The sequence below is a fragment of the Achroia grisella genome, unplaced genomic scaffold, assembly GCF_030625045.1.
Source record: "Achroia grisella isolate CSIRO2021 unplaced genomic scaffold, CSIRO_AGI_Agris_v1 utg1314, whole genome shotgun sequence".
Lineage (NCBI taxonomy): Eukaryota > Metazoa > Arthropoda > Insecta > Lepidoptera > Pyralidae > Achroia > Achroia grisella.
Genome location: NW_026712619.1, coordinates 215939 through 231159, shown reverse-complemented (window position 1 = coordinate 231159; position 15221 = coordinate 215939). Strand labels below are relative to the sequence as shown.

Below are 15221 nucleotides of genomic sequence, written 5' to 3'. Positions count from 1 at the left end.
AACCTTTTTTAAGGAAAATTATTCTTAACATAAACACAATCATAGGATGCTAGTGAATGAATTTATTCAATAATAAGTACTAAAAGTATATAATATAGGCATTTTTTTCATAATGCAGTGCTTTAGAAAATTAATTTTAATGTTTAAATATAACGCTATTTTAAAATCGATGTTTTATGTGAAATCAATGGTAATTTGTTTGTCTGTGGTTAAAAGTCAAGAAATTCGTATATCGAAGTAAAGAAAATTACTCTATGACTTGATGGTTGTCTGATCCGAAAGGACGCATGTTATATTTTTCAAAAAATATTTTTCATTAGCTTGATAATATTAAGACTAATTTTACGGCTGACAAATGATTACGAATGTAACAAATGTATTTAAACTTGTAATAGTCTAGAATTGTTATTGATAGAAGGAGCAAATCCTTGGACATCGGTTAATTTATCTTAATCGCGATAAGTGCTCAATTAGCTATGTCTACGTGCCAAAGCCTTCAAAGTGGCTAGTGAAAGTTTTCTGGTGAACCTTCTATGATCTCAAAGAAAATGTGTAAATATAGAGACATAGAGTAGAGAGTGAAGTGCAGTGTTCATGGAAAACGTAAACTATCAGCCGAGTGGCGAGGAGATAGAGCGGGCGTTAATGGACCTCGGCCCGCTGCTTGGTGTTTCCATCAAGGAAGAGGTACAGGATGAACTGCCTGATGCTACTGCGGGACCGCCGTCCACCCTTAGCGTAAGTTTACGTTCACTTACACTGTCGACAGTAGAAAGTTTGTCAACATCTAGTGAAATCATCACTTTTCCACAGAACAACGCATTCCTATATAAGACAGAGAAGTAGAAAGTATCTGTGCATGAAAAATATTATGGATAATTACATTGTTATTAATAACAATTTTAGTTTAGTGAATAACTGGTTAATAACTGTAATATTAGTTGTAATAAAACATGATTATGTGTAATAATTTTGTAATTGCACTAAAAAATATTACAAAATTGTAAAGTTGTGTTAGTGTATTGTAAATTTTTAATACAAATTTTATTACAATACAAATTAATTATTCTGATAGATTTTCATGTTCAACAAGTGTGCAAACAAATTGTAATAAAAATATTATTATAGTGAATCCTTATTTATTAATATTTATTGCATGTGAATTCAATCATCAACTACTAAATCAGTTTAATATAATATTCTTAAAATTTTAATAAAATTATTTTCAACATGAATGACACCTCTCCTTAATATTTCTTAGGGAATAATAATTAAATATATGATAATTAGTATTTAATACATGATGATAATGGTGTTTTGGAATAGCCATTATTGATGCTTGTATTATTTTCTACTACTGGAGAGGGAACACAATGACTATTTTATTAAAAATCATACAAAGTTTATGAAAAGAATAGTAGACAAGCTGTCAGCAACAATTGCAGTTAAAATATTATGAATTTAATCAATTTCATATAAGAGGTATCACCTTCAATGCCTCTGCTACATCATCATCTGCTTCTTCCTTATCCCATTTATTTGGTCGGCGTAATATGTTTTTCTCTTCCATTCATCCCTGTTCGCAGTCATCTCGTTATTTACTTCCTTTCTTACCATATCATCTTTCACACAGTCCATCCATCTCTTTTTCGGCCTTCCTCTGCCCTTATAACCATCCACATTCATATGTAACACCTTTCTTAAAATATTATTCTCATTCCTATGCCGGTGCCCACTTTCATACTTCCTCTGATGCTCTGCTACAGGTGGTCCAATTTTACCCTTTTCTTAGCATATCAATATTATAACTGACATTGTTGTATAACAATAATTGTGTGTCTTTTATTGTCACCATCAATATAACTTTTTATCAAAAAAGTAAAAACATGATTCTAAAATATAAATGTGTTTTAATCCATAATAGACATGATGGCTTAAAGATTATGATGGAAGATCGTAGAAAGTGGCAAAAGCTCCACCGACTGAGCTGCTGCTGCTCTTAAGTTTATGAATGAATGAATGATGACATTGGCATTACACAATTTTTTGTGTGCAGGCAGTAGTTATCAGTTTCCTAGATATTGCCTTTATATTTGTATTAATACACTCAAAATCTGTCTCAAAATATATTCATATGTATAAGACACTATTCATATGTTTTTCATCTCATTCAGAAGCTTATTACAATCTAGAAGAACCATATACAACATTACTGTTATTCTATTTAAAAAATAGAGTTTAGTAAAAGTTTTATTATTTTTATAATGTACTACTTGTACATTATAAAAATAATAAAACTTTTAGACACAAGATACATTTTCATTATTTATATATATATTTCATTACTGCAACTCACTAGTGATATATTCATTTTTTTATCTGATGATTTTTTCAGTATTGTTTAATAATTTGTGGGTAGTCATCAGTACTTATAGTTATCTGAGTTTGTTGAGAATCTAAAAAATTTGACTCTATTTTCCACAATCAGCCTCTCTCCTTGGCCGTTGTACATGTAGTGAATCTAAAACAAAGGAAGCAAACATTGTAGTCATCACAAACATGTAGTACTGTATTAATTTATAGGCAACATCCTAATTTTGTTAGTGTTTCTAACTGTGATCTATTTATAATGCATTTAACATCAATAAAATTAATAATAAATGAAAGACCATGTTGACAGAAAGAAAAGAAGTTTTTAATTTATTTTTAATTACAATTATATGGCTTTTATAAATTGCATCAAGAGGTTTCATGTGCTAACAAAATGTAAAAGGTAGGTAGGTAAAAAGGAAGGTAATAAGGTCAAGTTGACATGGTACACTTTTAGCAATGGGACCATTAGAATCAATTACTACTAAGCCCTTCCCCTATTTAATTTTGTAATGTAAACACAATTTAATATACTGTTATTAAATACAAGATGTGAATAAACTCATCGCCAAAACAGCTGATATACAGTAGATATTAAAAATGAATAGGTGGGTGGAGTGGCAGAGAGTACAGGGTCTGGCAGCGGGGGCGCAGCCGCCGGGGCGGCCGGGGCGGGCGGGGCGGGCGGGGCGGGCGCCGCAGCCGCGGCCAGCTCGGAGCCGGAGGCCGGCGCCGACTCGCTGGCGTCTCCCAGCGCGGCGCGGCCCCCGCTGTCGGCCGCGCGCTGCGTGCTGTGCCAGACCGCACTGGCGCTCACCGAGGGCACTCCCAAGCTCATGGAATGCCTCCACTCTGCCTGTGAACCCTGCATAGCTGCTAAGATAGAAGAGAGAACAGCTAGCTCTCGTGACTTTTTAGGTATGTTTATGCGAAACAATAAGTTTTGTCGGTTTGTCCAACCAAGCTGTTCTTTGAAACTTAGCATAAGTAATTAGAAATAAAACGGATAGCAGTTTGGCAGGATACCGATATTCGGCCAACCATGTGACCGAATAGCCGCCGCCGCTATCCGGCCGCCGGATATTCGGCGGAACTTAGCTAACTAATAAATTCATTTTCTTTCTATAACAGTCATTTACTATTAAGTGATTAAAAATTTAAAACTAAACCTAATTTTATTCCTTATATAATACTAACTAAATAAAACAAATTATTACTTAAAAAAAAATTAAATCAGATTTTTTTTAATTCGGCCGTATGTTTGTCCGACCCAATAATAGTTATCCGGTATTCGGTCGGATAGTATTAATGCCACCGTATAGACTGGATACCGGATAGTTACCGGATATCCGTTTCATCTCTATAAGTAATATATAGTGTACAAAATTTTACTGTATATAGTATATATTATATGCATGTAGTAAAAAACGGTTATTTCAATATTACAGACACTCCAATTTTATTTATATGTATAGATAGTATTATTAAATAATTACCTTAGAAAACCTTTTTGTTGACCATTTCAATTGGCATGTTGCAGGCGCTGAAAGGATCACAATAACATGTCCATCATGTCGGCTGCAGTGTCAACCAGCCAATATGATCGACCAGAGATTTGTATTAGAGAAAATGGCATTGGAACAAACGGGCAACAATGGTAAATATACATATCTAGTGATCAGTCCCATATGCTTTTTTTATTTTCGGACTACTCTAATGCTGTTGGCCACAGCTGGCCTTTACAGCTTCATCGGACGATAGGGGTGAGTGCAGGTGGCACTCCAAACCAAAGGAAGGACTTACGGAGCGGCTGAAGGCCATCTCCCGCCTGATGGATACGACTTTAGTCTGAGGGCTCAGTCTTATATGTATAGATTATTAACTGACCAATGTAATATATGTATTTGCTCTTTTTTCTGGTCTTATTTGCTCTTTATATTACTGTACATTCTGTGTGTCATTTAATGCAAATAAAAGAAATGGAAATAGAAATAATCTTTTGTGGGGTACACAATTAAAAGATCTTCGATTTTCAAAATATGTGGACTGTATTTCAATTTGTTTCTTATTCTATGGGTCGGCCGGCCGGAGTGGGGTTTTCTTGGTCGTTGCGCCGGCGGTGGTTCTTCGTCGGTGGCGTATGCGTAAGAGAGCGCGATCGAGAACCAACCCGCCTTTTACGGGCGCCCGAGCGCGTCCTTCCCCACCCCCGCCGAGCCGTGCGCGTCGGCCGTCCCACCCTCCCGACAATTCCTGCACATGTCGGTGACCGACGGGCCGGAACAGCGAATACGCACACATTTAAAATTTAATACAATAGTAACAACACAAAAAACTACAAAAAACCACGTGCGACTAAATGCCACATGTTCAGGCTACACTAAAGCTGTGATCCCTAAGAATTTACACAATGGGCGGACATAGAATTCACAGTATCTATGCCGCTACAAAGGGTATATGGTACAAACAATAGTCTAACCTAAACAATAGTCAAAACACTGGAAAAATACAAATTTATACACAAATTTATTTACATATTTTCGATGCCGACTCGTGGTCCGCAACAGCCTCCCCCCGGCGCAGATCTTCGCAGCCCTTATCCCTAGGGAGGACCACCAGCCTTCGGGTCGGCCTTCGAAAAATTCCCTCGCGTTCGTCCGTCCGTCCGCGTTCACCGCAACGCCACTTGACCCATTTCCCCGCTTCGGCGGGGCGCTCCCGGCCCAGCTTCCATGCCCGTCGCCTGTATTCTTCTGCGACCAGCAGCACCTGTGCCGGAGTCCTCCTCACTCGGTCATATGAGGAGAACCGCATTCTGTCCATTACGGGCTTTGCCTTCGCCCGGACACGGGCTACTGTCTCTGCAGGGACGGGCTTGCTTTCCTTGGGTCGTTCTTTCTCTGGAGCGTATACAAGCGCCGGCCCGACGGATCTGTCGGCGGCGGTCCGTATTGTATATCTCGCGCGGGTCGCGTCGTTAGTTACGTCGTGGGCGGTCGGTACCCAGCGCCACTGTGTTGGTTCTGTATGTTCGGCGCTTTCTGCCATCCGGCGGGCCGCGTGTGGATTGTATCGAGCGGTGTCGTTCCTAGTCCAATGTAGCGTCTTCTTCGAGACCGTCCATAGGAAGACTTCGGCCGCGCGACGACGTCCTTTCAGTACGTCAGCGGCCAGTCGGGGTCCTACCAGGCTCGCCTGAAGCTCCATCCGGGGTATACTCTGCGCTTTCATGGGCGCTACCCTCGCTTTGGCTGCTACCAGGACGACGTTAACGCTACGATCCTCGCGTTCCGTCCTCCAATACGCGGCTGTGGCATATGCCTGTTCGCTTGCGTCCGTGAATACGTGCAGTTGCGACCGTTGGCTGTCGTTCGTGCCATACCATCGCGGCAATCTCAGTTCCTCTATATAGGCTAAGTCATCTCTCCATTCCTGGAACATCCGCGCTTCCTCGGCGGGCAGAGGGTCATCCCATTCGACCTTCTGCACCCACAGCGCCTGCAAGATGATTTTTGCCGTGATGGTGTAAGGGCTCAGCAGCCCGAGCGGGTCGAACAATGACATCACCGCTCCTAGGGCTTCCCTTTTCGTCGGTATCCGTGTGCCGTGCTTCACTTCTCGTGGGACGCGTGGCATGCCGGTGTTGAACGCCAGCTGGTCTTCGGCTGACATCCACAATAACCCCAATGTCTTTCCGTATGGATGTGCGTTGGCTCCCAGTTCCTTCGGCGTCCTCGCTCGCTGGTCCTCACTCACATTCTCTAGCAGGCTCGGTCGGTTTGTATTCCAACCCGCCAGCGTGAATCCTATCCCGCCATGAACCTCTACTACCTCTCGAATGGCGCGGGCTGCTTCCTCTTCGGAGTCAAAGCTATCGACCCAGTCGTCCATGTAGTGGTTCCTTGTTATGGCGGTGTACGCTGACGGGTGCGACTCTCGGTGCTCTGCCGCGTTCCTGTCTCGAACGCTGTGTGCGATGAACGGTGAGCTCCTCGCCCCGAAAATCATTGAGGTCATTACGTATTTCTGCGGCGGGTTAATCCTGTCATCTCCTCGCCACAGAAACTGTTGTGCTGCTCTATCTTCTTCCCGTATCTTAATCTGCAGGAACATCTCTCGTATGTCCGCCGTGATAGCTACGGGCTTCTCGCGGAAACGGTATAACACACCGTTAAGCGATCGTAGCATATCTGGCCCATCCAGCAGTACGTCGTTCAAGCACATTCCCTTCGAACGGGCCGCGGCGTCGAATACGAGTCGCAGCTTTCCGGGTTTATTCGGATTCGTCACTCCGAAATGGGGAAGGTACCACGCGCGGTCGTTGTTGAACCGGTCGTCGGTTACTTTCTCGGCGTAACCCTTGTCCAACAACTTGTTTATCTCCGCGGTATACGCCAGCCGGAATTCCGTAGAGCGATCCATCCGCCGCTCTATTCCCCTCAGTCGGCTCGCTGCCATATCGTAGCTGGGAGGTAGAGCGACGTTATCTCTCTCCCACGGCAATCCTACGACGTATCGCCCATCCACTCTCGTCGCTGTGCGGTTGAATGTGGCGACGGCGCGCTCCTCCTTAGCGATGGGTAATCTCTTCGACGATATACCCAACGCGTCGATGTCGTAATGCGCTTTTATTATGCCCTCTATATGCCGCATGTCTGGCTCGGCGTTGCGCTGTGTCAACCGCACGTGGAGGACATGTTCCTCGTCTTCCACGACACTTCTGGGTACCGTTCCGTGGATGACCCATCCCAGTCGTGTCAGCGACGCTGCGGGTTGATTGTGCCTTCCTGTGAGCAGCTTCCGCGTAACAATCAGATGCCAGTTGTCTGACCCGATCAAGACCTTGGGTCTGGCATCTTCGTAGCACACTTGCTCGCAAGTGAGTTGTCGCAGGTGTCCGTACGCGAGTATTTCCGGGTTCACTCGCTGCGTTCCTAGGGTGAGATCCCGGATCGTACGCGCCCTCACCGAGTGTTCTTCGTCCGTATGGTGTCGCCCTCTGATGATGACATCAGCCACTCGGCTTGAGGCTTCGTGCCAGCTCGAGGCCGCTCCCTGAATTCTCAGAGATCGCGTCGGACCTTCGGCTCCGATCTGTTCTGCGATCTCCGCATCGATGAGTGTAACCGTCGAGCCTTCATCTAGCATCGCGTACGTCTCTACTTCGCGTCCCGTCTTGCCTTTCACGATGATGGGACACACCTTTAACAACACTTGGCTGTTCTCTGGCAAGCGTGCTGCGGCTGTAATCGCGGTGTCCTCTTGCCGCTTCGGCGGTTCTTCTGGGGGGTGCAGCAGGGCGTGGTGTGGCTTACGACACTCTCTCACACCACATTTGCGTGCCTTACACTTGAGCCTTCTGTGCGTGCTGTTCATGCATTGGAAGCACATCTTATTTGTTTTCGCCCACTCCCATCTGTCCGATAACGACATGTCGTTCAGCTTCTTACACTTCGGCGTTACGTGTGCGGCGCCGCAACAGAGACATTCGGTACTCTGTTCGCTCTTTTCTACGGCGGCGTATACGGCCGCGCCACGATCCGTCATCTGTCGCCGAGGTGCCGACATCGTTGCTTTCGGTATGGGTTGCTTCGTGGGCTGCTTCGTGGGTAGCGCGCTCGTTCGTCTCGTTGGTGATGCTATTCGCAGATGTCGGGTCATGAGATCGGCTTCGCTCATTAAAAACTCTGCCATCTTGATGATCGTAGGTCTAGTGTCCTCCTTGTTTTTTTCAGCGTAGTGACACCAGTGGACCTGTAAGTGAGGGGTCAGCTACTCTGACACTTCACTCTCAAGCGCGGGATTATGTAGGAATCTCGCCCCCCTGTCGATATCCGCGACGATGGTGGTGATGTTCTGTAGTTTAATGGCGAAGTCAATCACCTCTGTTGTCGATGTTCCTATTACCGGCATCCTTCTCAGATCTTTGAGGGCGCGGTCGATGATGGCCTCTGTCCGGCCGTACCGCTGCTCCAACGTCCTCATGATCTGCGACGGTTCTGTAGCGGATACGAGTAACGCTGCGACTGTCTCTCTCGCTTTTCCACGTAAGCAGGCCCTCAGCCTGGCCAGGTTCTCCGCTGGTGTGATCCTGTACGTTTTTGTAGACTGGTCTACGGCCGCCTTAAACGCTAGCCATTCACTTGCTTCGCCGCTGAAGGTCGGGAGATCTTGGGCTTGCCTCGGCGCTACCCTATCCGCTCGTTCGTCCACAGCTCGTTCAATAGCTTTGGCCAGCCGGGTGAATCCTTCTTGCATCCCGGCTTCAGGAGCGGGGGACCTCCGTCTTTGCTTCGGCGTCCTCGGCGGTGAAGCTTGCCTTTCTGTTGGCTCTTTCTGCGTAGGCGGTGGGGAATTAATTCTCTGCTCCCCCCGTACTTCGGTACGTTGAAACCAATCCGTTATACGTTGCAGGCCGGTACCTTCCTCGGAGCACACGCTATCTCTATCGGTCTCTTCATGTACCGCGGCGACATCGGCTGCCAACTTCTTTCTAATTAAATCAGCCTGTAATTTCGCCATCTGTAGCGCTGCCTCGTACTCCAGCCTCTTTAATTTAGCTATACCGCTAGCGGTAGACCGGCGCGATCGCACCGACGCGGCCCGGGCCGGACGTACATCTGTCGTCGGCGGCTGCGACGGTGGCGCCGGTGCGGAGTCCGAGGTAAACGCGGCGCGGGTGGCTTGTACCTGTGGCGCGCTCGACGGCGCGGCGGACGCGGACATCTGCGTGGTTTCTGAAGGGGACGCTTCTGTCTGTTCATTTTCCCGCGTGGTCTTTTTCTCTGCTCCCGGGGCTTGGCTTCTCGTAGTCGGCATCGTGTTCTGGCACTTGCAAGCCCCTAACCTACCGGTCCCTACCTACCTAACCGTCCCTAACAATCCCTCAGGATAACACCCGAGGGGATGGACTATGGGGATAGGAGGGTAGGAATTACCCCGCAGTGGTGCGTATGTACAGACGGGGCGCTCAGGGCCGGTTCGGACTTTCCGACCCCTTTGGCAGTGCCTACAGTCCGGCCCCCGCTATACGATACACACGTACAGGCGTAATAGTGCTATTCGGTTGCGCCACGGTAACAAGCAACAACCGGCAGTGACACACCACTCACTGCACCGCTCAATGGCGTTAACCCACACTCCGACCGTTTGACACCGTTAGGTGGTAAGAGATGTGAGCCGCGGACACACCGCTTAGACGTTATCTATCCTATATGGCGTAGACGTTATTTATCCTATCCTCGCTGCACCCTCAAGTTTTCACCTTACGACGGCAGCTAAATTCGGTAAGCTGCTAGCGTCGCACCGTTGGGTGATCTTCCTCGGCGAGGTACGTCGCACCGTTGGGTGATCTTCCGCGGCGAGGTACGTCGCACCGTTGGGTGATCTTCCGCGGCGATTCGTCGCACCGTTGGGTGATCTTCCACGGCGATTCGTCGCACCGTTGGGTGATCTTCGGTCTTGATATCCGGCTCGAAGGACCACAAAATTTTGGGGTACACAATTAAAAGATCTTCGATTTTCAAAATATGTGGACTGTATTTCAATTTGTTTCTTATTCTATGGGTCGGCCGGCCGGAGTGGGGTTTTCTTGGTCGTTGCGCCGGCGGTGGTTCTTCGTCGGTGGCGTATGCGTAAGAGAGCGCGATCGAGAACCAACCCGCCTTTTACGGGCGCCCGAGCGCGTCCTTCCCCACCCCCGCCGAGCCGTGCGCGTCGGCCGTCCCACCCTCCCGACAATTCCTGCACATGTCGGTGACCGACGGGCCGGAACAGCGAATACGCACACATTTAAAATTAAATACAATAGTAACAACACAAAAAACTACAAAAAACCACGTGCGACTAAATGCCACATGTTCAGGCTACACTAAAGCTGTGATCCCTAAGAATTTACACAATGGGCGGACATAGAATTCACAGTATCTATGCCGCTACAAAGGGTATATGGTACAAACAATAGTCTAACCTAAACAATAGTCAAAACACTGGAAAAATACAAATTTATACACAAATTTATTTACATATTTTCGATGCCGACTCGTGGTCCGCAACATCTTTATTCAAATTAACTCATTACAAGCACTTTTGAATAGTCATATTTTGTTTCTACCACTCATTCGGAATGCAGATTAATCACAAGAAGCAAGAAACTTGTTGTGTGTTGTGTGTTAGTGTGTTGCTCTTTTTAATAGATGTTTTATATAAATAATTATAGTATAACAAGTAAGAGGCATGCGATAATCAACATAGAAATAGCTATGCACTCATTATTTGTATCAGATAATATTGTCAGTGCTATGGATTTAAAGTTTTTCTATAAAGTGTTTTCTGTCTGTCTGTCTAATACATATTTGTGTGGTGGTGGTGATGCAGGCGCGACGAGCGGCGAGCAGCAGTGCAACAGCTGCGAGGACACGGAGCCGGCCACCAGCTACTGCGTTGACTGCGCAGAGTACATCTGCGACAACTGCGTGCACGCACACCAGAGGTATTATTCCGAATAGCTGTATCTAAAGTTAATTTTCTAGAACTTTATTATTCACTAGCAGTTCCCGCGACTTCGTCCGCGTGGAATTTTATTATTTTAAAAATAAAAGTAGCCTAAGTTACTCCTTATTACGTCAGTTACCTGCGAAAAATGCAAAATCGGTCCAGCCATTTCAGACATTAGCCGGAACAAACAGACCGACAGACAGACAGAGAAAAATTATAAAAAATGTTAATGTTTATGCACCACATATAAATTCATTAGCATGTAGTAAAAAACGGTTATTTCAATATTACAAACAGACACTCTAATTTTATATATATGTATAGATTTTACAGAGACACGTTCAAGATTTATAAATTAGGCAGGTGTCCACAATTTTGCAATGATAATTAAAAATAGGCGCTAAAGCACGCACGATTGAAGAAGGCGGAAATGCGCTCACTAGCGACGCGCGCGATCTCTCTTGTTGTATGAGTCAGCTGTGAACAGGGGCGGATCGTAAATTTGTAGGGTCCTGAGCTAAATCTACTTAGGGGCCTACATAATTATATTGTTTAACTAAAAAAATACACCCACCAAAAACAAGCAACCAGAAATTTCCCGCTCCTTTCAATAGACGCGCACTTGCATGGTTTGATTTGATCTTGATTTTGATTTGATTTGATCTCAGGGTTGCCAACCTTAAGATAAGTTTTTTAAAATTCTAGATATTTTTTTGTATTCTAAATATCGTTTCAGTGGGGACTGGGGGCCCTCTATATCCTGGGGGTTCTGGGCTGCAGCTCAAAAAGCCCTTAGGTAGATCCGCCCTTGGTTGTGAATCGCACAATCGGGATGCAATGATGTATAAATTATAAGTCCGGGCTGCTTTCCAACTTGATTTATTGAGTACATGATGATTGAGTGTGGCTTGCTTGTAAGTATTTGTGTACTGAAGGGAAAATGGTGTGTGTGGGGCGTATATATGGACGCGGAGCGGTGTAAAATGCTGACGGCTGTACAGTGACTTACCGAACAGTCGTTCTACCGTTTGTCTACATTTACATGCACATTCTTTCCTGTCTGAAAGAGCGTACGTGAAAAGCAGCTATTGTGATATATGATATATGTAAAAAATCATTTAATCATGCAAGACATTTTAGCCGTACATAAACGTCAAATTTTTTATAATATATTTTTTTTCTACCGTCCAATTCAATATATAGATCCATTTGAGAAGAACTGACAAGAAACTCAATTGAATTACTTTTTTTTTTAAAGCCAGTTTTATGTACACTGTATATTTATATAGGTGTCTATGTCTAACATTAAATGAAAATCCCGTGCATGAACAATTATAGCCCTTGAATGACGAGCGTATATATAATTATATACGCTCGTCATTCAAGTAATGTCGGTGTATTTGATCGCAGGTTAAAGATCACTAAAGACCACACGATCAAGTCTAAGGACGAGGCCGCCGCGGAGCTGGGAGCTGCACAACCGCCGCGGTCCGCACACGATATGTACTGCCGCGACCACGTGCAGGTACCGCACACTGCCACCTCTCAACTCACTGTACACACGCGACATGTACTGCCGCGACCACGTGCAGGTACCGCACACTGCCACCTCTCAACTCACTGTACACACCAGAGGCCAACGTGTACATTTTGTAAGGTTCTAGGGTGCAATCACACTACATGGCACATTTATGGCGGGTGTTAGTTGCTTTGTAACGTATATGTTATAATACTACCAATAGGAGCGAAGCTGCAATGAAATAATATTTATTCTTTATTGTACACACACAGATAAAAAATAACAGTAATAAAATAAATGTGATGTACAAGGGCGAGCTTATCTCTAAAAAGAGATTTCTTCCAGCAAACCTAGAAAATGTTATAAGATAATGTGGTCACTAGATCAGCCATACATACGTGTACGAGAAAAGAAAAAAAGTGAAAGGAAGACATTAAAATTATATAAATGACTAGCTGCACCCGCAACTTCGTCCGCATGGAATTTAACTTCATTTTTTCTAAAATAAAAGTAGCCTAATTTACTTCTTGTTACATCAGCTATCTGCCAAAAAAAAGTCCCGTTAAAATCGGTCCAGTCAATTCAGAGATTAGCCGGAACAAACAGACCGACAGACAGACAGACAAAAATTTTAAAAAGTGGTTTTTTGGTGTATATACCGTATTTATATTTATATGCATGTAGTAAAACACGGCTATTTCAATATTACAAACGGGCACTCCAATTTTATTTATATGTATAGATAATAAGTCACACTGTAAGAAGGAATAAACATCCACAAATATATGATTATGTAGACATACATAAATAATATATAAGGTATCAGTTAATATATAATTGTAATACATATATATGTATAATAATACGCCATTGTGAATGGTAATATTTTTTTAAGCGGCTTTCAAATATACAAATGCTAGAGCTGAAATATGTCGCAAAAGCGGGGTAAATATCGCATCGTTTGAAGTTTCGCGTGTCAGCTTAATAATGTTTAATCTAGACACGCGGTAGCGTGTCAAGCCGAGTTTCAAGTAACTGGCGAGCAGCACCGTGTGTATATTTACACGAACCATTTGGAGCCACTTTTGACCCCCTCATAACTCAAAAACTCTTTCACATAAACCTGTCAAATTTGGTTCATATATTGAGACTTGTGACATAAATATGTGTTCCAAATTTCATAAACATATCTCAAACGGTTATTTAGATATTAACGTCCAAATATCGTCATTTTTATCACTGATCAACTATAGATCAAAATTATAACCCACTTCCAGATGACCTAGGAAGTTCAAATTTGGCATGCAGATAGGTAATTAGGTGAATATAAACGAAAATATACTGTAGCCTAAGGTCTCACTTGGCTAGTTTTCATATACGAAATATACTGTAGCCTTCGCAAGTTCTAAACATTTACAACAGTTACTTGTCGGTTCCTATTTTATTATTAGTAGTAACTAGCAATCGAAAGTAATAATTGGTATATGAGAACTGGCCAAGTTAGATCTTAGACTACAGTAAATTATCCTAAGTTATAAGAAGAAATGATATTATGTATTGTTATAAATACATATCAGGACATACCATTGAACTTGGCACCCATTTGGATCTCACCTCTTTTGTCTTAGAAGTCAACAATCAAGGCATATATCATAATATTAAACTCGGCTATCATTTCACATTTATGTTTTTGATGGGATTTAGTAATACAAGTTATACACGTGTTGTGTGAAACAGGAGCGGCTGTCGCTGTTCTGCGAGACGTGTGACCGTCTGACGTGCCGGGACTGCCAGCTGCAGCACCACCGCGACCACAAGTACCAGTTCAGCACGGAGATGGCCGCCCAGGTACCACCACCTATATGTACCACCTACATGCCCACACCACTCGGCCGACGGCCTCGGTAGCACATCGCTTTAATTCTGATTGTCTGGTTCGATTCTTCGCACGGTGCAAACTTTTGTATTTATGAGTATGATTAATTGTATCCGGTGTTTTCTCTGTATATTATTTATATATTTAGCAAGGATATTTCTACCACTACATCACATACCATAGATCACAGTTGGCCAGCATGGCCGGTCTAGCGGTTTGACTTTAATTCTGATTGTCTGGTTCGATTCCTCGCACGGTGCAAACTTTTGTATTCATGAGAATGATTGATTGTTTCTATGTGTTGGGTAAAAAAGGGAAACTAAGGACCAACCTGGTTCGTGTCGTCCCCGCGTGCAGGTCTTATTATACGCGTAGCCGTTTCACTTTAAAAACGCACAACACTACGATGAATTTCACTGGATGATGTACTAATCAGATGATTGCGCGAAGATCGCGGCTGATGGTTCCGTTAACGTTGATTCGCGGAGAATATGTTGATTTGCGTGTGCTCGACGCGACGTACAACGAACGACTCATTTTGTTGATGCTACCCCCAGATTTGGTGGATAAAAATAGGAGTAGGATTTAGGGTAGTAACATATTGCAAGTTGGCTAGAAATTAGTAGATTTATATCAACCATACCGCCCCCCAAAGAGCCTCTAAGCTCTTTAGAGAATAAAAAAAAAAGTAAGATATGAAACTGCAAAGGTTCCCAACAATGTTAACTATATAAAAAAAAAATAATAATAATAATGAGATGTAACTAAACTAATAATACTATAAGCTAAGGTTCGATAGCATAAGAATAATGATCGGCTTTAGGCACAAGGTAATAATGGACAAATCTTGACTACTGGTCGAAGTAACGTACCAGTAGAAGTTTTCAACTCTACCACCCTAACAGTACCGTCAGAACCTGGACAAATTTTAGTTACCCTAGCAATTTTCCAACGAAATGG

General features: G+C 43.8%; 1 protein-coding gene across 1 annotated transcript in view; it reads left to right on the top strand.

Annotated features, from left to right (window-relative positions):
* Positions 1–274: 274 nt before the first annotated feature.
* Positions 275–15221, top strand: part of LOC131855163 (E3 ubiquitin-protein ligase TRIM33) — a 42174-nt gene continuing 27227 nt past the window's right edge. Inside the window, exons 1-6 of the mRNA XM_059206408.1 lie at positions 275–748; positions 3025–3288; positions 3911–4027; positions 10747–10861; positions 12277–12391; positions 14123–14233. Coding sequence (XP_059062391.1) covers positions 595–748; positions 3025–3288; positions 3911–4027; positions 10747–10861; positions 12277–12391; positions 14123–14233 — 876 coding nt within the window. The 5' untranslated portion in view covers positions 275–594. The remainder of the gene's footprint in view (positions 749–3024; positions 3289–3910; positions 4028–10746; positions 10862–12276; positions 12392–14122; positions 14234–15221) is intronic.